Source organism: Eschrichtius robustus, chromosome 2, assembly GCF_028021215.1.
Source record: "Eschrichtius robustus isolate mEscRob2 chromosome 2, mEscRob2.pri, whole genome shotgun sequence".
Lineage (NCBI taxonomy): Eukaryota > Metazoa > Chordata > Mammalia > Artiodactyla > Eschrichtiidae > Eschrichtius > Eschrichtius robustus.
Genome location: NC_090825.1, coordinates 94,878,377 through 94,904,231, shown reverse-complemented (window position 1 = coordinate 94,904,231; position 25,855 = coordinate 94,878,377). Strand labels below are relative to the sequence as shown.

Genomic DNA, 25,855 nt, shown 5'->3' with positions numbered 1-25,855 from the left:
CTACCGACCTTTTCCGGAAACTTGCTGTTGGGGGGTGGGGTGGGTGGGTGTGGAGAAACAGTAGTTGGTCTATCAGCGATCAGGGGACTGCAACAGGTTCGACGCAGAGGACCAACCTGCAATTCCGACTTTAAGTGGTGGGTTGGGTTCTCCCCGCCCCTACTCCGGCGCCTCCCAAGCGCCGCTCTCCGGCACAAAGCCCGCCCACTGCATGCGCTGAGCCACCACTTCCGCCCTCACCTCTCTCCAAGCAAGATGGCTGAGGAGCCGGAGTCTGCGCTGCAGCTCCCTCCCTCAATTGCTGCTGAAGGTGAAGGACCCACGGAGGTCTCCCCAGAAACAGCCACTCCGGAGCCCCCATCTTCCGCTGCAGTCTCTCCGGGAACAGAGGAACCTGCCGGTGACACCAAGAAGAAAAGTAATTTTCAGAGCAGTTTCACCCTGGGCAGAGGCGGGAGGTTGAGGTTGTCTTCGAATAGGGATGGCGGCTAATAAAGAAGCAAAATTTAGAGGAGGGCCGGTTCCAGACGAGGTTTTTGACCAGTCACGAGAGAGGAAGTATGCTTTTCGGCTTTTAAGACGTTTGAGTTAAGTGCCTCGAAAGAAAGCTGTCTCTGGACGCACCTTCGCGGTGTGGTACCCAGTTTTTGAATGTCACGGCATTTATTACGCTGTACTCTCATCTTCCTTTGAAATGACCAGACTGAGAGCTCTTTGAAGGTGGGAACTCTGTGGGATCTTGATAGCTCCAGGTACTTAACGCGGGATCTAATTATTTGAATAATAATTTTAGCTAATAAGGATGGTCTGCGGCAAATCTGAATTAGAATCCACACCTTCCGACTAGGTCGCTGTTTTTTATACCAAATGCGTGTGATTTCACACCTTGGCCCAAAAAACGGGTTTTACCCAGCATGAAGACTGCTAAGGGAAATCTAAAGGCAGAGGCATCGCCTTTTTAAAAAAAAAAAAAAACAAAAAAAAACACCGTTTTGGAATCTTTGTAAATGAATCATTTCGTTGCTTGAACTGGACCCTTTATTGCTTGAGAATTAGTCCTCAACCCTTTATTGCTTGAGAATTAGTTCGCCATTGTAAAATACAGTAATTCCTAAGTGGAGCACCCTATGTAGAGTTGCCTATGAGAAAATCAGGAAGTCGTTTTCTCACGTTGTGCTCAGTGATCTCACGCCCTTTCATCCATCATCACTTCCTGCTGCTGTGAAGGATAATTGTCCCCCTTTTAAGTCAGACTGCCTCTACATTTGGGGGAAATCTTTTCTGTCATTTACACATTATTCACCAATAGATAAAAAACTATAATTATTTCTGTAGGTAACCACTAGACTCGTTCTTCAGATGAATCCCATGAGTTTTAGAGATTCTTTTTCTTTTTTATTGGAGTATATAGTTGGTTAACAATGTTGTGTTAGCTTCTGCTGTACAGCGAAGTGAATCAGTAGTGTTGTTCCCTTTTTTTCCCTTGCAATTTACTATAAGCAGAAACAGACTTGCAAAGAGTTTGTCTTAATATCTAGCAGTCTTAGTCAACAATTAACTACGTGCTTGACCCTGAAGATTGCTGTGTAATACTGTGACTAAAAAATAAGGCCCGCATTCCCAGATATGGCCGGAGGTTATATGGCATGTTTTCTTGAATCTGCACAATTTATGATTTTTAACCATCATTTAAAAATCGAATTTTCATCTTCTGGCTCCTGTGAGCATTTGAGTTAGCCTCTGTGATAGAAAACTTACTTTCTAGCTATTGAATGTCTACCCTGAATTTGTCATCCTTTTTTGAGGACCTTTCTCATGGAAAAAGCTTAAATATTTCATATGCTCCACCTTTGGTTTAATCTACATATTACTGAAGCAGACCGAGCTTGTTAGTTATGGCGGCACTTTAGGATCACCTGAGGGAGCTTCTAAACATAGCAGTGCCGAGGCCCAATTTCCAGAAGATTCTGATTTAATTGATGTAGACATCTGTATTCTTATACATGTTCCCCCAGTTGAGTCTCCTGTGTAGCTAGAGTGGAGAACTACAAGCAAATCACCTTTAGAATTAAAAAGAGTAATAATAAAGTACAGCTATCATTATAATAAATATTTTTCCTTCTCTAGCTTCTTGCTCTCGCTCTCTTCTTCAGTAATTCTTCACTTCACTTTCTTTTTCACTTTCTTGCAATGCCCAGTTGCAACTGACTGATAGCCCCAGGGGATTGAAGGAACAGAGACAGGGAGGTATGGAAGGTGAGTTAACCAAAATCTCCTTAGTTATCTCCCAATTCATCTCTTTTGCTTAGATAACTGAGGGTAGGATTACTAAATGGAAGAAGGAAGATAAACTTTAGTAGGAAGATAAACTGTGCATTATGTGTTCTAGATGGCTCCATTCCAGGGGTAAACATCAGTAAATTGATCTCAGTAACCTCATTGGGACCCAATTTTTAATACCAAGGAATGGGACAGGAAGGATGTAATAGAATAGAGTTGACTTTAGGGGGCAGCAGAACACCTCTGCTTTCAGTGTTTCCTTTGATTGTGGATGTCTTTTTAATTTTTTTAAATTGAAGTATAGTTAATTTACAATGTTGTGTTAGTTTCAAGTGTACGGCAAAGTGATTCAGTTATATATATATGTATATTTTCTTAATCAGATTCTTTTCCATTATACGTTATTACAAGATAGTATAGTTCTCTGTGCTATAAGCAGGTCCTTGTGGTTTACCTATTTTATACATAGTAGTGTGTATATATAAATACCAAACTCCTAATCTATCCCCCCATCCCCCCATAAGTTTGTTTTCTGTTTGTGACTCTATTTCTGTTTTGTAAATAAGTTCATTTGTACCATTTTTTCAGATTCCACATATAAGTAATATCATATGGTAATTGTTTTCCTCTGACTTCACTTAATATGATAATCTCTAGGTCCATCCATGTTGCTGCCAGTGGCATTATTTCGTTCTTTTTATGGCTGAATGATATTCCACATCCTCTTTACCCATTCATCTGTCGATGGACACTTAGGTTTCTTCCATGCCTTGGCTATTGTAAATAGTACTGCTATGAACATTCGGGTGCATATATCTTTTCGATCATGGTTTTCTCCAGATATATGCCCAGGAGTGGGATTGCAGGGTTTTATGGTAACTCTATTTTTAGTTTTTAGTTTTTTAAGGAACCTCAGTACTGTTCTCCATAGTGGCTGCAATTTACATTCCCACCAACAGTGTAGGAGGCTTCCTTTTTCTCCACACCCTCTCCAGCGTTTATTATTTGTGAACTTTTTAATGATGGCCATCCTGACTGGTGTGAGGTGATATTTCATTGTAGTTTTGATTTGCATTTCTCTAATAATTAACGATATTGAGCATCTTTCATGTGTCTTTTGGCTGTCTGTATGTCTTCTTTGGAGAAATGTCTATTTAGGACTTCTGCCCATTTTTTGTTTGGGTTGTTTGTTTTTTGATACTAAGCTGTAAGAGCTCTTTGTATATTTTGGAAATTAATCCCTTGTCTGTTGCATCATTTGCAAATATTTTCTCCCAGTCTTTTCATTTTGTTTATGGTTTCTTTCACTGTGCCAAAGCTTTTAACTTTCATTAGGTACCATTTGTTTACATTTGCTTTTATTTCCATTACTCTAGGACACTAATCCAAAAAAATATTGCTGCAATTTATGTCAAAGAGTGTTCTGCCTATGTTTTCCTCTAGGAATTTTATAGTATCCGGTCTTACATTTAGGTCTTTAATATAGTCTGAGTTTATTTTTGTGTATGGTGTTAGTGAATGTTCTAATTTCATTCTTTTACATGTAGCTGTCTAGTTTTCCCAGCACCACCTACTGAAGACACTGTCTTTTCCCATTGTATATTCTTGTCCCCTTTGTAGTAGATTGCTTGACCATAAGTGCGTTGGGTTTATTTCTGGGCTCTCTATCCTGTTCCATTGATCTATGTATCTGTTTTTGTGCCAATACTGTACTGTTTTGATGACTGTAGCTTCATAGTATAGTCTGAAGGCAGGGAGTGTGATTCCTCCAGCTCTGTTCTTCTTTCTCAAGATTGTTTTGGCTATTCAAGGTCTTTTATGTTTCCATATAAAATTTAAAAATATTTGTTTTAGTTCTGTGAAAAATGCCATTGGAAATTTTATAGAGATTGCATTGAATATGTAGATTACCTTGGGTAGCATAGTCATTTTAACAACACTGATTATTCCAACCCAAGAACACAGTATATCTTTCTATCTGTTTGTGTTGTTTTCAATTTCTTTCATCAGTGTCTTACAGTTTTTGGAATACAGGTCTTTTGCCTCCTTAGGTATGTTTATTCCTAGGTAATTTATTCTTTTTCATACAATGGTAAATGAAATTATTTCCTTAATTTCTCTTTCTGATATTTTGTTGTTAGTATGTAGAAATGCAACAGATGGGACTTCCCTGGTGGTCCAGTGGTTAAGACTCTGCACTCCCAGTGCAGGAGCACAAGTTCGATCCCTGGCCAGGGAACTAAGATCCCGCATCCCTCACAGTGCAGCCTAAAAAAAAAAAAAAAAGAGGAAATGCAACAGATTACTGTACATTAATTTTGTGTCAAGCAACTTAACCGAATTCATTGAAGAGCTCTAGAAGTTTTGTATCACATTGATTGATTTGCAGATATTGAAAACTCCTTACATCCCTGGGATAAATCCCACTTGATCATGGTGTATGATCCTTTTCATGTATTGTAGGGATCAGTTTGCTAGTATTTTGTTGAGGATTTTTGCATCTATGTTCATTGGTGATACTGGCCTACAATTTTCTTTTTTTGTGATGTCTTTTTCTGGTTTTGGTATCAGGGTGATGATGGCCTCAGAGTAGTCTCTTATGATCCTTTGTATTTCTGTGGTGTCTGTTGTAACTTCTACTTTTTCATTTCTGATTTTATTAATTTGGGCCCTCTCCCTTTTTTTCTTGATGAGTCTGACTAAAGGGTTATCAATTTTGTTTATCTTTTCAAAGAACCAGCTTATAGTTTCTTTGATTTTTTCTGTTGTTTTCTTCATCTCCGTTTCATTTATTTCTGCTCTAATCTTTATGATTTCTTTCCTCCTGCTAACTTTGGGTTTTGTTTATTCTTCTTTCTCTAGTTGCTTTAGATGTAAGGTTAAGTTGTCTGAGATTTTTCTTGTTTTCTGAGGTAAGCTTGTATCACTATGAACTTTCCTTTTAGAACAGCTTTTGCTGTGTTCCACAGGTTTTAGATCATTATGTGTTCGTTTTCATTTGTCTCTAGGTATTTATAATTACCTCTTTGATTTCTTCAGTGAGCCATTGGTTGTTTAGTAGCATATTGTTTAGCTTCCACGTGTTTGTGTTTTTTGCAGTTTTTTTCTAGTAGTTGATTTCTAGCCTTTGTGTTTTTTGCAGTTTTTTTCTAGTAGTTGATTTCTAGCCTTGTAATGTTGTGGTCGGAAAAGATGTTTGATATGAATTCAGTTTTCTTAAATTTACCAAGGCTAGCTTTGTGTTGCAGCATGTGATCTATCCTAGAGAATGTTCCATGTGTACTTGAAAAGAATGTGTATTCTGCTGCTTTCGGTTGGAATGTTCTGTAACTATCAGTTAAGACTATCTAACCTAATGTGTTGTTTAAGGCCTGTATTTCCTTATTGATTTTCTGTCTGGATAATCTGTCCATTGATGTAAGTGGGGTGTTAAAGTCCCCCACTATTGTTGTGTTACTGTCAGTTACTCCTTTTATGTCTGTTAACATTTGCCTTATATATTGAGGTGCTCCCGTGTTGGGTGCATATATATTTACAATTGTTATATCTTCTTCTATTGATCCTTTCATTATTATGGAGTGTCCTTCTTTGTCTCTTGTAACAGTCTTTATTTAAAAGTCTATTTTGTCTGATATAAATATTGCAACTGTGGCTTTCTTTGGAGTTCTGTTTGTGTGGAATACCTTTTTTCCATCTCCACACTTTCTGTCTGTATGTGTGTCTAGATCTGAAATGTATGTCTGGTGGGCAGAAAAATATATGGGTCTTGTTTTTGTATCCATTCAGCCAGTCTGTCTTTGGTTGGAGCATTTAGTCCATTTTCACTTAAGGTAATTATTGATATGTATGTTCCTATTGCCATTTTGTTAATTATTTTGGATTTATCTTCGTAGGTCTTTTTTTTCCCCTTTTCTTCTTTTGTTCTTTTCTCTTGTGATTTGATGACTGTCTTTAGTATTATGTTTGGATTCCTTTTTCTTTTTTGTGTGTGTATCTATTATAGATTTTTGTTTTGCAGTTAACACGAGGTTTTTGTATAGGAGCCTATATCTGTACGTGCTTGTTTTAAGTTGCTGATCTCTTAATTTCAAATGCACTTTAGATACCCTGCATTTGTACTCTTCTCCTATCAATATTACTGTTTTGATATTATATTTTACATCTAATTGTTTTGTGTATCCTTTAACTATTATGGATATAGATGATTTTACAATTTTTGTCTTTTAACTTCCCTACTAGCTTTGTGTGTGGATGATTTCCTTCCTTTATTATATGTTTGCCTTTACCAGTGAGCTTTTCCGTATCATAATTTTCTCATTTCTATTTGTGGCCTTTTATTTTCCACCTACAGAAGTTCTTTTAGCATTTGTTATAAAGCTGGTTTGGTGGTGCTGAATTCTTCTAGCTTTTGCTTGTCTGTAAAACTTTTGATTTCTCCATCAAATCTGAACAAGAGCCTTGGTGGGTAGAGTGTTCTTGGTTGTAAGTTTTTCTCTTTCATCACTTTAAGTATATCATGCCACTCCCTTCTGACATGAAGTGTTTCTGCTAAAAAATCAGCTGATAGCCTAATGGGAGTTCCCTTGTATATTGCTTTTGATATTTTCTCTTTATCTTTAATTTTTGTCATTTTGGTTACAGTGTGTCATGGTGTATTTCTCTGTGGGTCAATCGTGTATGAGACTCTCTACACTTCCTAGACTTCGGTGACTGTTTGCTTCCCTAGGTCAGGGAAATTTTCAGCTATTATCTCTTCAGATATTTTCTCAGGCCCGATCTCTCTCTCTTCTCCTTCTGGGATATAATGTGAATATTACCACATTTGATGTTGTCCCAGAAGTCTCTTAAACTGTCCTCATTTCTTTTCATTCTATTTTCTTTATTCTGTTTGGTGGCAGTGATTTCCAGTATTTTGTCAGAAGAACTGATACATTTTTCTGCCTCATTTAGTTTAATGTTGATTCCTTCTAGTGCACTTTTCTCTTCAGTTATTGTATTTTTCAATTCCATTTGGTTGTTCTTTATATTTTCTAATTCTTTTTAATGAAGTAACTTCAGGAGACAGATTCATAGTCTCTCTGTTTGCATCTTTGTATTTTGAATTATTGAAACCTTTGATTTCTCAGAAACCTTTTTGGCCCCTAGTTTTTGTATTTTCTTTTTAATAATTTTTATTGTTTTCCTTTATTTAAAAGTTTACTGTAGAAAACTTGGTGGTTACAAAAAGCACAAGTAAAATCAAGTGATTATCACCTATAATATCCCTACTGGGAAATATCATTTTGGTGCATATTCCACATTTATGTGAATATGTGCCTGTGATGGTTTTAATGAAATTGAAATCATATGCTGCTTTATATTTAGTATTTTTTGATAATTTTTTCATACTATTAAATACGCTTTTATAGTATCTTTAATGGCAGCTTAATTATCTTAAGGTTTAATAAGTGAGTTATGACCTGGTACCGTTCTAAGCACTTTATATGTATTCATTTAATCTTCATAACAGTCTTACCAGGTTCCTGCTATTATCCTCATTTTACAAGTGAAGAAAATGTGGTACAAAGAGATTAAAGAGCTTATCTAGATATATGTATACATACTTAGCAAGTGGCAGAGCCAGGATTTTGAACCCAGGAAGTTCAGAGTGTGTGCTTTATATCTTTACTACAGTATATACATCCTACCATAGAGTATAATATCCTTTACTTAACCAATCTCCTCTAAATATCTTTGTTGGAAATTTAGGTTTACCATTTTTTTCAATAAAAATAAATGTTTCGATGAAGGTGAAATTCTTCTAATTGAATCTTTTCATATCTTCCATTTATCATCTCAGGCATACTTCCAGTATCATAAATACATAAACTGTATGTTGATTGAAAGTTTAAGTTTTCTGAAGTCTTTTATATCACATTCTCTTTAGATGTTTCAGTGTACTTGTCAGTATAGTTTATCATTGAACAGCATGGGTTTGAACTAAGCAGGTCTACTTACACATGGACTGTTATCGATAAATACGTACTAGAATACTACATAATCCATTGTAGGTTGAATCCATGATGCAGAACTGTGGATCCAGAGGGCTGAGTGTAAAGTTATAGGCGGATTTCCGACTGTCTGGACATTGATGCCCCTAATTCCTGTTTTGATTGTGTCAACTGTATTGTTTTTTTTCCTTTACAGTTGACATCCTGCTAAAGGCTGTGGGAGACACTCCTATAATGAAAACAAAGAAATGGGCTGTAGAGCGAACCCGAACCATCCAAGGACTCATTGACTTCATCAAAAAGTTCCTTAAACTGGTGGCTTCAGAACAGTTGGTAAGAAAACAATGGTGATCATTTCCCTACAAAAATTCACAAAACATTTGTCTCTCAGTATTCAAGGGGGATTTCAGGAGCATCCTTTGCAGATGCTCAGGTTCCTTATATAAAATGGCATATTTGCGTATAATCTGTACACATTCTCCCTTATACTTTAAATCATTTTTAGATCATTTATGATACCTAACACAATGTAAATGCTACATAAATAGTTGCTGGTACACGGCAAATTAAAGTTTTGCTTTTTGGAACTTTCTGGCATTTTTTTCCCCAAATATTTTCCATCACATTTGGATGAATCTGAGGGAGGATGCAGAACCCATGGATACAGAGGGGTTACTGTAGCTCCTAGGCAACAATGAATAACTGTTGTATATAGAAATACATATGGAGCCACATATGTTACTTCAGTAATGTCCTTTTATTTCTTTTGTTAGTGGAATTTCTGTGCTTTATTGAAGGATTCTCTGGAGAACCCTGAAAAGAAATGAATTTTAGATTTGCTTTTAAATGTGGACTGATTTTTTTTTTTAACCTACCGTATTGGTTGTTTTCCTCAAAAAGTCACTGAATGCCCATGCAGAAAGATCTATCATAGAATATTGGTACAGAAAGTTTTGGGGTTTTCTTTGTTTTGGTATTAATGTTGCTTCCTTCCCATTCTTCTCAAGGTAATCAATATACCTTTGCCATGTGCTGTGGAAGAACTAAGAGGTATACAGTTGACCCTTGAACAACATGAGTTTGAACTGTGGCAGTCCACTTATACCTGGATTTTTTTCAATAAGTACATACTATACTACTACACAACCTGCAGTTGGTTGAATCTGCCTTGTACACAGATTTTTGACTGCAGAGTGTGGGCGCCCCAACCCCCTCGTTTTTAAGGTTCAGGTGTACTTATTTCATATGATACATGTTAAGCATTTCACGGTGAGTTGTTAGGATTAAAACTTTAAATGCCACAGGTTTTTAATTTGGCCACAGAAATTTAAATGTCTACATGTATTTGACATTTTGTCACATGTTATGTTAATATTTGGAACGTCTTTATCTTCAGACCACAATCTTGGTCATTGTTAACTCAGGTAATGTATATGTGGATAGATAATTGAAGAATCACTAAGTATTTTTTAAATACAGTTATGTGTAAGGATTGGGAAGGGCTATAGTTGATTGTGAACACAAGAGTGAGAACTGGTAGAATGAATGAAGTGATTTTTTATGAAAGTGAGGTGTGTTGGAATTTATTTTTTGTCAATGAAAAGGAGGAAACTACTCTGATCTAAGATTTTGGTGGTAAGTGGCTTTCACAAAAGTGTCATGTCATGGGTGCAAAAGTAAGTGCAGGATAGGTTAATCACTAGAAGTTATTTGAGGTAAGGATAACATAGAACCAGGGATTCCTCCAAAGGAAGTTGTAAGGGAAAAGTGATGGGGATTTTTGAGTTTTACAGGTGAACATCTCTGTTTGTGATCACTCGGAGTGAGAAAAGATCTGTTTTATAAGAGTGCCGTGTAGAATTTAATTAAATTTCAGAGATGGGCAAGAATATTATAGTGTCATCCACTTGCATATGGTAGCTAAAACCTGAGGAGCAGAGGACCTTGCCTAGAGTCCAAGTCTAAATGGAAAAGTTAGGGTGGTGAGGACATACACTTAAGAGAAATGAGCAGAGGTTATATCTACTAAGGGTATACCATGAAGAGTTGGAGAGGTAGGTAACCAGAGGAGTACCAAGGAATTAAGGCATTACTTTTAGAAATTTGTGGATAGAAGAAAAGGTGAAAGAATGCTGTGTTCTATGTTAATGTTAGAGTTTTGACATTTTGTATTGCTTATATTCAGTAATCTGAAAGGACGTGGTTGAAGTCAATATATATAAGGTTGAACCATGTAAAACTGTCATCAATCAATCATTTTAACCAAAAAAACTCAGCAATTTCATATGGTCCAACTTTAAACCTTTGTAGCAAACCTGATTATCTCTTCCCATTTAAGCAATAGGAAACATAAACAAAAGTAGTCTTTTTGTCACTTTTCTAGATTAAACTAGAACTCACATCTTCTGGCTTCATAGAGCTATACCCTACGTTATTTTCACAAAATAAATGTCAAAAGAAAAAGTAATGCTGGGGATTCTGGGAAGATAGCAGTGGTGTCAGAAGGCATGAATTCCCACAAAAATATAGTCAACTAGAAAGCAAAACCAAAACCCCATGATCAGTATACTTATAACAAAACTTAGATGACAAGTATCCTCCTGAAACCTAAGATTCAAGTTGGTGGGAATACCCACCAATGACCACAAGATCTGCGTCCTATTAGCAAATGTGCTGAAAAAAATAAACAGTAGGATTGGCATCTGATAGCACTGAGAAAGGGAGAACCTGGAAATAGCTAACAGGCATTCACTGGAAAGTACAGTGGGCCAACTTAAGAATAGTAACTGAAATTGAGAGCGTTTGATTCTTCCCAATAGCAGGTGATTACAATATATCTGCACTAAGGAGGACTTAAGGGACTGGAGCAGTCTATCCCCTGAGAACTCTCAAAACAGACTCTGGCTCCCTTCCAAGACAAGATACCACACTGAAGAGGAACTTCTGGAAGTGAAACACATTTAAGCAGGGAAAGGAAGGAAAAAGAAGGACCTGGTCAAAATGGAGAGGAACAACCTGGATAGCTCAGAAAGCAGAGCTGCGGGACTTCCCTGGTGGTGCAGTGGTTAAGAATCCGCCTGCCAATGCAGGGGACATGGGTTTGATCCCTGGTCTGGGAAGATCCCACATGCCGCGGAGCAACTAAGCCCATGCGCCACAACTGCTGAGCCTGCGCTCTAGAGCCCGTGAGCCACAACTACTGAGGCCGCGTGCCACAACTACTGAAGCCCTCACGCCTAGAGCCTGTACTCCGCAACTAGAGGAAGCCCACGTGCAGCAACGAAGACCCAGTGCAGCCATAAATAAATAAAATGTTAATTGTTAAAAAAAAGAAAGAAAGAAAGAAAGCAGACCTCCATATTGTTCAACACTATACAAAAAACAACAGTAGAGGGAGCTCTGTGGAGTTAGAAAAACTACACTAACCCATTTCATTCTAAAAGTTGAAGAAGACTGATTTCATATACAAGTAAGCAACAGAGGAGTATCAAGGTCAAATCCTGCACAATGTTATAAGGAAGCAAAATAAAGAACAGAGTAACATCCCTAAGGACAATGAAAGCATGCCAGAGAAAAATGTGCCTACAAGCAAGTCAGTAACTGATTTATTATGTCAAAAGGAAGGTGATAGAAGGCACGAAATAACAACATAAATCAGCAGTAGGAAAACTTGAAGTGACAGAGCTCAGGAAAACAATTATAGGTTAAAAGTTATTTCAGAAATGAGACTAAACTAGATGGAATATAAGAGCAAATAAACAACAGGTAATGGCTGAAGAAAAATAGAAGAAAAAAAAAGAATTTCAAAGTCAAAAAGATATACCTAGGAATAAACATACCTAAGGAGGTAAAAGACCTATACTCTGAAAACTATGAGAAACTGATGAAAGAAATTGAAGACGGGTGGGTCTGGGCAAGATGGCGGAAGAGTAAGACGTGGAGCTCACCTTCCTTCCCACAGATACATTAGAAATACATCTACACGTGGAACTGCTCCTACAGAACACCCACTGAACGCTGGCAGAAAACGTCAGACCTCCCAAAAGGCAAGAAACTCCCCACGTACTTGGGTAGGGCAAAAGAAAAAAGAAATAACAGAGACAAAAGAATAGGGACGGGACCTGCACCAGTGGGAGGGAGCTGTGAAGGAGGAAAGGTTTCCACACACTAGGAAGCCCCTTCGCAGGCGGAGACTGCGGGTGGCAGAGGGGGGAAGCTTCGGAGCCATGGAGAAGAGCGCAGCCACAGGGGTGCGGAGGGCAAAGCGGAGAGATTCCCGCACGGAGGATCGGTGCCAAGCAGCACTCACCAGCCCGAGAGGCTTCTCTGCTCACCTGCCGGGGCGGGCGGGGGCTGGGAGCTGAGCCTCGGGCTTCGGTCGGATCCCAGGGAGAGGACTGGGGTTGGCGGCGTGAACACAGCCTGAAGGGGTTAGTGCACCACAGCTAGCCGGGAGGGAGTCCGGGAAAAAGTCTGCAGCTGCCGAAGAGGCAAGAGACTTTTTCTTGCCTCTTTGTTTCGTGGCACGCAAGGAGAAGGGGATTCAGAGCGCCACCTAAACGAACTCCAGAGGCGGGCGCGAGCCGCGGCTATCAGCGCGGACCCCAGAGACGGGCATGAGATGCTAAGGCTGCTGCTGCCACCACCAAGAAGCCTGTGTGCGAGCACAGGTCACTCTCCACACCGCCCCTCCTGGGAGCCGGTGCAGCCCGCCACGGCCAGGCTCCCGTGATCCGGGGACAACTTCACCGGGAGAACGCACGGTGCGCCTCGGGCTGGTGCAATGTCACGCTGGCCTCTGCTGCCGCAGGCTCGCCCCACATCCGTACCCTTCCCTCCCCCACGCCTGACTAAGCCAGAGCCCCGGAAGCAGCTGCTCCTTTAACCCCGTTCTGTCTGGGCGGGGAACAGACGCCCTCAGGTGACCTACACGCAGAGGCGGGTCCAAATCCAAAGCTGAACCCCGGGAGCTGTACGAACAAAGAAGAGAAAGGGAAATCTCTCCCAGCAGCCTCAGAAGCAGCGGATTAAAGCTTCACAAACAACTTGATGTACCTGCATCTGTTGAATACCTGAATAGACAACGAATCATCCCAAATTCAGGAGGTGGACTTTGAGAGCAGGATATATTAATTTTTCCACTTTTCCTTTTTTTGTGGGTGTATATGTGTATGCTTCTGGGTGAGATTTTGACTGTATAGCTTTGCATTCATCATTTGTCCTAGGGTTCGGTCTGTCCTTTTTTTTTTTTTTTTACTTAAAATTTTTTTTTCTTAACAAATGTTTTCTTAATAATTTTTTCCTTCTTTTCTATTTTTAAAAATTAAAAAAAATTTTTCTTAATAGGTTTTTTCATATTTTTTATTTTTAAAAATATTAAAAAAATTTTTCCTTAATAAATTTTTTTCGTAATAATTTTTTCCTTATTTTGTATTATAAAAAATTAATAAATTTATTTTTAAAAATTTAAAAAATTTTTCTTAATTTTTTTCTTAATTTTTTTCTTATTTTTTATTATAATAGCTTTATTTTATTTTATTTTATCCTCTTTCTTTCTTTCTTTCTTTCTTTCTTTCTTTCTTTCTTTCTTTCTTTCTTTCTTTCTTTCTACTTTTTCTCCCTTTTATTCTGAGCCGTGTGGATGAAAGGCTCTTGGTGCTCCAGCCAGGCATCAGGGCTGTGCCTCTGAGGTGGGAGAGCCAACTTCAGGACACTGGTCCACAAGAGACCTCCCAGCTCCACGTAATACCAAACAACGAAAATCTCTCAGAGATCTCCATCTCAACATCAAGACCCAGCTTCACTCAACGACCAGCAACCTACAGTGCTGGACACCCTATGCCAAACAACTAGCAAGACAGGAACACAGCCCCATCCATTAGCAGAGAGGCTGCCTAAAATCATAATAAAGCCACAGACACCCCAAAACACACTACCAGATGTGGACATGCTCACCAGAAAGACAAGATCCAGCCTCATCCACCAGAACACAAGCACTAGTCCCCTCCACCAGGAAGCCTACACAACCCACTGAACCAACCTTAGCCACTGGGGACAGATACCAAAAACGGGAACTACGAACCTGCAGCCTGTGAAAAGGAGACCCCAAACACAGTAAGATAAGCAAAATGAGAAGACAGAAGAACACACAGCAGATGAAGGAGCAGGGTCAAAACACACCAGACCTAACAAATGAAGAGGAAATAGGCAGTCTACCTGAAAAAGAATTCAGAATACTGATAGTAAAGATGATCTAAAATCTTGGAAATAGAATAGACAAAACGCAAGAAACATTTAACAAGGACGTAGAAGAACTAAAGAGGAACCAAGCAACGATGAAAAACACAATAAATGAAATTAAAAATACTCTAGATGGGATCAATAGCAGAATAACTGAGGCAGAAGAACGGATAAGTGAACTAGAAGATAAAATGGTGGAAATAACTACTGCAGAGCAGAATAAAGAAAAAAGAATGAAAAGAACTGAGGACAGTCTCAGAGACCTCTGGGACAACATTAAACGTGCCAACATTCAAATTATAGGGGTCCCAGAAGAAGAAGAGAAAAAGAAAGGGACTGAGAAAATATTTGAAGAGATTATAGTTGAAAACTTCCCTAATATGGGAAAGGAAATAGTTAATCAACTCCTGGAAGCACAGAGAGTCCCATACAGGATAAATCCAAGGAGAAACACGCCAAGACACATATTAATTAAACAATCAAAATTTAAATATAAAGAAAACATATTAAAAGCAGCAAGGGAAAAACAACAAATAACACACAAGGGAATCCCCATAAGGTTAATCCCCATAAGGTTAACAGATGATCTTTCAGCAGAAACTCTGCAAGCCAGAAGGGAGTGGCAGGATATACTTAAAGTGATGAAGGAGAAAAACCTACAACCAAGATTACTCTACCCAGCAAGGATCTCATTCAGATTTGATGGAGAAATTAAAACCTTTACAGACAAGCAAAAGCTGAGAGAGTTCAGCACCACCAAACCAGCTTTACAACAAATGCTAAAGGAACTTCTCTAGGCAGGAAACACAAGAGAAGGAAAACACCTACAATAACAAACCCAAAACATTTAAGAAAATGGGAATAGGAACATACATATCAATAATTACCTTAAATGTAAATGGATTAAATGCTCCCACCTAAAGACACAGACTGGCTGAATGGATACAAAAACGCGACCCATATATATGCTGTCTACAAGGGACCCACTTCAGACCTAGAGACACATACAGACTGAAAGTGAGGGGATGGAAAAAGATAGTCCATGCAAATGGAAATCAAAATAAAGCTGGAGTAACAATTCTCATATCAGACAAAATAGACTTTAAAATAAAGACTATTACAAGAGATAAAAAAGGACACTATATAATGATCAAGGGATCGATCCAAGATGAAGGTATAACAATTGTAAATATTTATGCACCCAACATAGGAGCACCTCAATACATAAGGCAAATACTAACAGCCATAAAAGGGGAAATCGACAGTAACACAATCATAGTAGGGGACTTTAACACCCCACTTTCACCAATGGACAGATCATCCAAAATGAAAATAAATAAGGAAACACAAGCTTTAAATGATACATTAAACAAGATGGACTTAATTGATATTTATAGGACATTCCACCCAAAAACAACAGAATACACATTTTTCTCAAGTGCTCATGGAACATTCTCCAGGATAGATCATGTCTTGGGTCACAAATCAAGCCTTGGTAAATTTAAGAAAATTGAAACCGTATCAAGTATCTTTTCCGACCACAACGCTATGAGACTAGATATCAATTACAGGAAAAGATCTGTAAAAAATACAGACACATGGAGGCTACACAATACACTACTTAATAACGAAGTGATCACTGAAGAAATCAAAGGGGAAATCAAAAAATACCTAGAAACAAATGACAATGGAGACACGACGACCCAAAACCTATGGGATGCAGCAAAAGCAGTTCTAAGAGGGAAGTTTATAGCAATACAAGCCTACCTCAAGAAACAGGAAACATCTCGAATAAACAACCTAACCTTGCACCTAAAGCAATTAGAGAAAGAAGAACAAAAAAACCCCAAAGCTAGCAGAAGGAAAGAAATTATAAAGATCAGATCAGAAATAAATGAAAAAGAAATGAAGGAGACAATAGCAAAGATCAATAAAACTAAAGGCTGGTTCTTTGAGAAGATAAACAAAGTTGACAAACCATTAGCCAGACTCATCAAGAGAAAAAAAGAGAAGACTCAAATCAATAGAATTAGAAATGACAAAGGAGAAGTAACCACTGACACTACAGAAATACAAACGATCATGAGAGATTACTACAAGCAACTCTATGCGAATAAAATGGACAACCTGGAAGAAATGGACAGATTCTTAGAAATGCACAACCTGCCGAGACTGAACCAGGAAGAAATAGAAAATATAAACAGACCAATCACAAGCACTGAAATTGAAACTGTGATTAAAAACCTTCCAACAAACAAAAGCCCAGGACCAGATGGCTTCACAGGCGAATTCTGTCAAACATTTAGAGAAGAGCTAACACCTATCCTTCTCAAACTCTTCCAAAATATAGCAGAGGGAGGAACAGTCCCCAGCTCATTCTACGAGGCCACCATCACCCTGATACCAAAACCAGACAAAGATGTCACAAAGAAAGAAAACTACAGGCCAATATCACTGATGAACATAGATGCAAAAATCCTCAACAAAATACTAGCAAACAGAATCCAACAGCACATTAAAAGGATCATACACCATGATCAAGTGGGGTTTATTCCAGGAATGCAAGGATTCTTCAATATATGCAAATCAATCAACGTGATACATCATATTAACAAATTGAAGGAGAAAAACCATATGATCATCTCAATAGATGCAGAGAAAGCTTTCGACAAAATTCAACACCCATTTTTGATAAAAGCCCTGCAGAACGTAGGCATAGAGGGAACTTTCCTCAACATAATAAAGGCCACATATGACAAACCCACAGCCAACATTGTCCTCAATGGTGAAAAACTGAAACCATTTCCACTTAGATCAGGAACAAGACAAGGTTGCCCACTCTCACCACTATTATTCAACATAGTTTTGGAAGTGTTAGCCACAGCAATCAGAGAAGAAAAAGAAATAAAAGGAATCCAAATCGGAAAAGCAGAAGTAAAACTGTCACTGTTTGCAGATGACGTGATACTATACATAGAAAATCCTAAAGATGCTACCAGAAAACTGCTAGAGCTAATCAATGAATTTGGTAAAGTAGCAGGATACAAAATTAATGCACAGAAATCTCTTGCATTTCTATACACTAATGACGAAAAATCTGAAAGTGAAATTAAGAAAACACTCCCGTTTACCATTGCAACAAAAAGAATAAAATACCTAGGAATAAACCTACCTAAGGAGACAAAAGACCTGTATGCAGAAATTTATAAGACACTGATGAAAGAAATTAAAGATGATACAAATAGATGGAGAGATACACCGTGTTCTTGGATTGGAAGAATCAACATTGTGAAAATGACTCTACTACCCAAAGCAATCTACAGATTCAATGCAATCCCTATCAAACTACCACTGGCATTTTTCACAGAACTAGAACAAACAATTTCACAATTTGTATGGAAACACAAAAGACCCCGAATAGCCAAAGCAATCTTGAGAACAAAAAATGGAGCTGGAGGAATGAGGCTCCCTGACTTCACACTATATTACAAAGCTACAGTAATCAAGACAGTTTGCTACTGGCACAAAAAGAGAAATATAGATCAATGGAACAGGATAGACAGCCCAGAGATAAACACACGCACATATGATCACCTTATCTTTGATAAAGGAGGCAAGCATATACAGTGGAGAAAAGACAACCTCTTCAATAAGTGGTGTTGGGAAAACTGGACAGGTACATGTAAAAGTATGAAATTAAAACACTCCCTGACACCATACACAAAAATAAACTCAAAATGGATTAAAGACCTAAGTGTAAGACCAGACACTATCAAACTTTAGAGGAAAACATAGGCAGAACACTCTGACATAAATCACAGCAAGATCCTTTTTGACCCAGCTCCTAGAGAAATGGAAATAAAAACACAAACAAATGGGACCTAATGAAACTTAAAAGCTTTTGCACAGCAAAGGAAACCATAAACAAGACCAAAAGACAACCCTCAGAATGGGAGAAAATATTTGCAAATGAAGCAACTGACAAAGGATTAATCTCCAAGATTTACAAGCAGCTCATGCAGCTCAATAACAAAAAAACGAACAACCCAATCCAAAAATGGGCAGAAGACCTAAATAGACATTTCTCCAAAGAAGATATACAGATTGCCAACAGACACATGAAAGAGTGCTCAACATCATTAATCATTAGAGAAATGCAAATCAAAACTACAATGAGATATCATCTCACACCGGTCAGAATGGCCATCATCAAAAAATCTAGAAACAATAAATGCTGGAGAGGGTGTGGAGAAAAGGGAACACTCTTGCCCTGTTGGTGGGAATGTAAATTGATAAAGCCACTATGGAGAACAGTATGGAGGTTCCTTAAAAAACTAAAAATAGAACTACCATACGACCCAGCAATCCCACTACTGGGCATATACCCTGAGAAAACCATAATTCAAAAAGAGTCGTGTACCAAAATGTTCATTACAGCTCTATTTACAATAGCCAGGACATGGAAGCAACCTAAGTGTCCATCATCGGATGAATGGATAAAGAAGATGTGGCACATATATACAATGGAATATTACTCAGCCATAAAAAGAAATGAAATGGAGGTATTTGTAATGAGGTGGATGGAGTTAGAGTCTGTCATACAGAGTGAAGTAAGTCAGAAAGAGGAAAACAAATACAGTATGCTAACACATATATATGGAATCTAAGGGAAAAAAAAAAGGTCATGAAGAACCTAGTGTCAAGACAGGAATAAAGACACAGACCTACTAGAGAATGGACTTGAGGATATGGGGAGGTGGAGGGGTAAGATGTGACAGGGTGAGAGAGTGGCAGGGACATATGTACACTACCAAATGTAAAATAGATAGCTAGTGGGAAGCAGCCGCATAGCACAGGGAGATCAGCTCGGTGCTTTGTGACCACCTAGAGGGGTGGGATAGGGAGGGTGGGAGGGAGGGAGATGCAAGAGGGAAGTGGCATTTTTCACAGAACTAAACAAATATTTTTAAATTTTATATGGAAACATAAAAGACCCTGAATAGCCAAAACAATCTTGAGAAAGAAGAACAGAGCTGGAGGAATCACACTCCCTGCCTTCAGACTATACTGTGAAGCTACAGTCATCAAAACAGTACGGTATTGGCACAAAAACAGATACATAGATCAATGGAACAGGATAGAGAGCCCAGAAATAAACCCACGCACTTATGGTCAAGCAATCTACTACAAAGGGGACAAGAATATACAATGGAGAAAAGACAGTGTCTTCAGTAGGTGGTGCTGGGAAAACTGGACAGCTACATGTAAAAGAATGAAATTAGAACATTCACTAACACCATACACAAAAATAAACTCAGAATATTAAAAACCTAAATGTAAGACCAGATACTATAAAATTCCTAGAGGAAAACAGGCAGAACACTTTGACATAAATTGCAGCAATATTTTTTTGGGTCAGTCTTCTAGAGTAAAGGAAATAAAAGCAAAAACAAACAAATGGGACCTAATTAAACTTAAAAGCTTTTGCATAGCAAAGGAAACCATCCACAAAACAAAAATACAACCTAATGAATGGGAGAATATATTTGCAAATGGTATGACCAATAAGGGATTAATATCCAACATATATAAACAGCTCATACAACTCAACGTCAAAAAAACAAACAACCCAATTGTAAGGTGGGCAGAAGAACTGAAAAGACATTTTTCCAAAGAGGAAGTGCAGAGGGCTAACAGGCACATGAAAAGATCCTCAACATCAGTAATCATCAGGGAAATGCAAATCAGATCCACAGTGAGATATCACCTCACACCTGTCAGAATAGCTGTCATCAAAAAGAACACAAATAACAAATGTTGGCAAGGATGTGGAGAAAAGGGAACCCTTGTATACCGTTGGTAGGAATGTAAATTGGTGCAGCCACTGTGGAAAACAATATGGAGGTTTCTCAAAAAACTAAAGATAGAACTACCTTATGACCCAGCAATTCCACTCCTGGGTATACATCTGAAGAAAACAAAAACACTTGTTCGAAAAGATACGTGCACCCCTGTGTTCATAGCAGCATTATTTACAGCTGCCAAGATACGGAAGCAACCTAAGTATCCATCCACAGTTAAATGGAAAGAAGATGTGTACACACACACACACACACACACACACACACAATGGAATACTACTCAGCCATAAAAAAGAAAGAAATTTTGCCATTTGCAGCAACATAAATGGACTTGGAGGGCATTATGCTAAGTGAAGTGAGTTAAAGACAAATACTGTATGATATAATTTTACATGGAATCTAAAAAATACAACAAACTAGTGAATATAACAAAAAAGAAGCAGACTCACAGATACAGGGAACAAACTAGTGGTTTCCAGTTTGGAGGCGGGGGGACAATATGTGGGTGGAGGAGTGGGATATACAGACTGAAGGATGCAAGATAGGCTGAAGGATGTGTTGTACAACATGGTGAACATAGCCAATATTTAGTAATAACTGTAAATGGAAAGTAACCTTTAAAAATTGTATAAAAAATTTTTTAACTTAAAAAAAACGTTAAACTGCAGCATTTGGTTGCTCAGGCTCGGGGATGGTACCGGGGGTAGAATGAAAGGTAAAAGGAATTTGAGAAAATGACAAATACTGAGTATGAACAAAGGAGAGTAAACATAGAAGTAGGAGTCCCTGAAGAAGAAAAGCAAAGCAAAGGAACAAAACAAATACTTAAAATTATAATTCAAGGGAAATTTCTTCTAAAAAGATTTGAAACTACATATTAAAATAATGTACCAAGATCCTGAGAATACCAACCCAGTGTAACAATCACCAAGACACATTCTGGTAAGATTACTGGATGTGAAATAAAAAGAAGAATCCTTTGGACATCTAGGGGAAAAAGGACATGGCTTAGGAAATTAGGTTACCATCAAAGTTGAGCAGCAAAGATACAAAGAAAGTGTGAGATAAGGATTTTATATACTACAAAACTGACTTTTAATCAGGGCACAAAACTGTTAGCAGTGTGCAAGAACTCAAGAGAATGCTGTTCCCATGAACCCTTCCTACAAAATCTCAAGTTTATAACAACCAAAATAACTAAAGAGACATCTATATAAAGACTGGTGATTTAAAAACAAATCATTATTCTTTAAAATTTTATCCTCCTAAGCTCTAGCATTTAGCTAAAGATTGGGTTTTGAAATTTTTACCTCCATGGAACTTCCATTTAAACTACCTTAATTGCTTTTTGTAAATTAAAGTCACTTTCAGTTGCTAACTCCTGTTACAGAATTTTATTAAGTTCTTATAGTTCTCTACTGTATCTGCTGTACTGTCCCCTCAACACTCACATCTTACTTTTGTTTCTTTTGCCTGCAGAGTCCTAATTATTACTCTCTGCACCTAGTTAAGTCCTAATTTGTTCCTCAATTTTTTCTTCCAGAAAGCCTCTCCTGACCAAAAGCCTAGGCTAAACTAATGCCCCATCTTTGTGCTACAGACCTTGTCAGATGCATTTTTCCCATCTATATTCTTATCTTATTCAGGTATGTTTGCTCATTGAGGGGAGAGATCATATTAATCTTCATAATTTCACACCTTGTGCATTTCCTAGCACATAATAGACACTCAGGGATTGTTTGCTGAAATAAACTAAATTGTTGTCCAGAGCCCTTTTCCTAATTTAAAATGTTCCAAAGAGTAAAATCTATGTTCACTCATAGTTAAACTGTCAGGAACTAAACACAAATTATTATATCTGTATCACAGGAAATTCACATTAAATGCACACCGATTTCTGTTGTTTCTGAAATTGTGTTAGAACCTTACTCAGCCTTAATAATGAGTTGATATTTAAGCATGAACTATTTTTAAATAATTTAATAAGTCTAACTAATGTCTATTGAGTACATATATCAAGCACTTACACTTGATGTGTACTGTCTCATTTTATTTTTCCCAGCAGCTTCAAGAAGTATAGGTCCTGTTATTTTCTGTATCTACAAACAAAGACACAGTTTGAGAAAAGTTATTTGTATTTATAGCCGGAATTCAAACCTAGATCTCAGTAGAGCCCTTACTCTTAATTACCACACTGTATTGCCTGAAGGAGAAATATAAGTGATATTTATTTTTGTTCTAGCTGGTGTCCCAAATAGTATCTTTCAACCAACTATTCTGATAGATACATATTTTTAAGGACTATGTGAAGCCCAGGAAATTTGTCTTAAAATTTGATTGTAGACAAGGAAAATTGAATATGTTAACCTGCAAATAATGTTTTGTTTTCTAAAAAGAAAACTATCAGAAGTCACTTTGACACTGTGATCTTTTGTTTCAGTATCTTCGGGAATTTTTTAAGTACTATAAATGTTTTAGTAGAAACAGACTAAACTGAAACATTGAACAGTGAATCCTTTAAGAAACAAGGTTGTAAGGACATTAGGTTTCAATTATGCTACATTTTTGCTACTTCATTTGGCTGCAAGTGACTTTACAGTGGTCTCACCCAGCCTGAAATTCAGTACTTCTGAGAGTTTTCAGAGGTGGTAATGGTCAAAAAAATCCAACCGTGCATGTCATTTACTCAAGAAAAATGTACCAATTATCTCAATTATTAGATGTTTTTATCTGAGGCTGTGTGTGTAAAATTTTGTTAGGAGAAATTCTGTCTTTAATTATAAATAAATGAGAAAATTGATATTTTTACTAATGTAATTTCTTGGATAAACCTTCAAAAGCTGTTTGTAAAAACAAAAGTTTCTTAGTTATAAAAAGCTGGGAACAAAAATTCTGTTATTCCTCCAGAGGAAAGACATGCTCTTCATAAAGATCTCACTAATTGACTAATTTATGAGAATTAGAAAGAAGGGGTTTAGGGAAGCTTTCTTCAGCTCTGAAGACAAACAATTTGAAATAGCTGGCTGATTGGCACCCAGAAAAATGCAGATTAATCTGGATACCATTAAAAATGAATCACCATAATTTTCTTCTTTCTTGCAGTTTATTTATGTGAATCAGTCCTTTGCCCCCTCCCCAGACCAGGAAGTTGGAACCCTCTATGAGGTAAAACATTACTGCTTTATTTTCTTCATGGAATATGCTCATCTGTGTATAGTATGATCATTAATTCATATCATTTAAAGAGATGAGAAGCCATTCTTAATTGTCTATCAAGAAAAGAGATTACTTTCTTGTTCTCTGTTATATCTCTAACACCTTGAACTTAGTTGGATCTCAAATTATACAGTGATTGAAGAATTAAAGAATGAATAACACAAACAGAAGATGACTATGAAATATGACCAGAAAGTAAGATCTCCTTTTAGAAGATCCTACATGTAGTATCTTCTACATTGTTTTTATAATCAGTAATCCAGATCTCCCTCCAAGAAATTGAAAAGGAGACTATGTAAGAATGACTTTATTCAGCATTCTTATAGCACCATTACTAGAAAATAGTACATACATTATAGTCAGATGTAGAGAAGGGACAAGGTTAAAATATGTGTGCTTATCTATGCTTAAGGGCTTCCCTGGTGGCGCAGTGGTTGAGAATCTGCCTGCCAATGCAGGGGACACGGGTTTGAGCCCTGGTCTGGGAAGATCCCACATGCCGCGGAGCAACGAGGCCCGTGAGCCACAACTACTGAGCCTGCGCGTCTGGAGCCTGTGCTCCGCAACAAGAGAGGCCGCGATAGTGAGAGGCCCGCGCACTGCGATGAAGAGTGGCCCCCACTTGCCGCAACTAGAGAAAGCCCTAGCACAGAAACGAAGACCCAACACAGCCAAAAAAAAATAATTAATTAATTAATTTAAAAAAAAAAGTAAACCATATCTATGCTTAAGGTGCTTAAAGGACAAGTTTTATTAAACATTTATGATTACTAATATGTGTCCAATAGTAGCTTGCATCTGTTGAAAGAAATAGCCTTATAGATACATGTACATGTATTAGGATGTTTATGATCAGTATAACATTCTTTTTCTTAGTTTCCTCTAAGAATAACAAAAATTGAGTTTAATTTATTGCCGTTTTTCTTTTTGTAGTGTTTTGGCAGTGATGGTAAACTGGTCCTGCATTACTGCAAATCTCAGGCATGGGGATGAGCTACAGAGGAAAAGATATTGCTAACTTAAAATGAGTCTTCACAAAGGAAACAGCTCTGAAAAGTTTTGATCTTGTGGCAAGAGACTTGTGGATGTGATCTCTTCAGCATGCATCTACTGTGACCCATGTCTATACATTTAAAATATCCACAGAGTAGATGGACTCACAAAAATGTGATTTGTATTAAAACACAAATCAGCATAAAAGATGGACATTAGGGTTTACCCATTACTACAACTATCGCTCCAGAGCTGCCTCCAAAGTATTGAAAAGGAGACTAAGATTATATAAAGCTGCTTTTGTGTACCACTTCTCAAAATGACTGAAATTGTTTACTTGAAAAATTAGCACTCTGCTGATTCCCCCCACCACCCATAAAAGTCAATTTATTAAAGGATTCTTTGGGGGCTTATTCAGGGGAGTGCAATTTGTTTGAGGTATGTGATATGCCTTTTCTCATTTACATTTCTATCTACAGTGTTACGTTGTGAAACAAAGTTGCATTGACCTGCTGGCTTTATTACCTTGCATAGTCCAGTAGAGGGCAACCCAGCTGGCAGAAAGAGTTAGGCAGTTTGGTTTTACCTCTTTGCCAGCAGATAATAGCTATTCCTGCTAATTTCTAGCAGACATCTAGCCAAGAGAGCACACATGTTGACACACTGGAAGATTGCTTTAGAGAAAATTTGTGGTTTCAGTTTAACTGTTTTATTGGGAAACAAGGAATTTTACAGATTTTGGACAAATGAGTCATCTAACTATTTTCAATCTTATCATGTAATGATTCTTGAGTCCCAGTGGTTATAACTGTGGTATTAATCTCTCTCTTACTTTTACAGTGTCAAAAGCACTCAATGAGTAAACGAGGCAGCATCTTTCAGTTTTTTATAATGAATTTTCCAACTTGAAAATGCCCAAAGAATAATTGGAAAATAGCTAGATTTTATGTGTATTTCATGCCATGACTAAAAGTACCATTTTTTACTGATGCTATTAAACTGATAATTGCTTTAAATAAGATTTAACCTTTTTTCTTCATTCTGTATTGTATTTGTAATACAGCATTTTTTTTAAAAATCCAATAAATTGAATGGAATGTTCAAACAGGATCTAAGGTGTATACAAGAATTCTAAGTGTTTATTTTCAAAGGTGATGAGAATGGTATGATTTTGTCAAAGGACTTTGAACTACACTTGTGTCCTTTAAGTCCCAGAATGTACTTTATGGTTAATGATCTGCCATACATTATCATTAAGGGATGCTAAGGAACAAT

The 25,855-nt window shown here is 37.5% G+C and overlaps 1 protein-coding gene across 2 annotated transcripts; it reads left to right on the top strand.

Annotated features, from left to right (window-relative positions):
- Positions 1–70: 70 nt before the first annotated feature.
- Positions 71–24,993, top strand: ATG12 (autophagy related 12). Of its 2 annotated transcripts, XM_068535754.1 has the most exons (4): positions 71–418; positions 8,467–8,603; positions 23,474–23,536; positions 24,521–24,993. In XM_068535754.1, the coding sequence occupies exons 1-4, from the start codon at positions 256–258 to the stop codon at positions 24,578–24,580; spliced, it is 423 nt and encodes a 140-aa protein (XP_068391855.1). In that variant the 5' UTR covers positions 71–255; the 3' UTR covers positions 24,581–24,993. The 2 variants fall into 2 exon arrangements, with proteins under 2 accessions (XP_068391855.1, XP_068391856.1); XM_068535755.1 differs by lacking the exons at positions 8,467–8,603; positions 24,521–24,993 and having other exon boundaries at positions 179–418; positions 23,474–23,535.
- The last annotated feature ends 862 nt before the right edge of the window (positions 24,994–25,855 follow it).

Bases quoted from the DNA above. Each gene is read 5' to 3' on its own strand.
- ATG12 (XM_068535754.1), top strand. From the start codon at position 256: ATGGCTGAGGAGCCGGAGTCTGCGCTGCAGCTCCCTCCCTCAATTGCT. The intron at 419-8,466 runs GTAATTTTCAGA...TTTCCTTTACAG, and splicing joins CGGTGACACCAAGAAGAAAA to TTGACATCCTGCTAAAGGCT. The intron at 8,604-23,473 runs GTAAGAAAACAA...TCTTTCTTGCAG, and splicing joins TGGTGGCTTCAGAACAGTTG to TTTATTTATGTGAATCAGTC.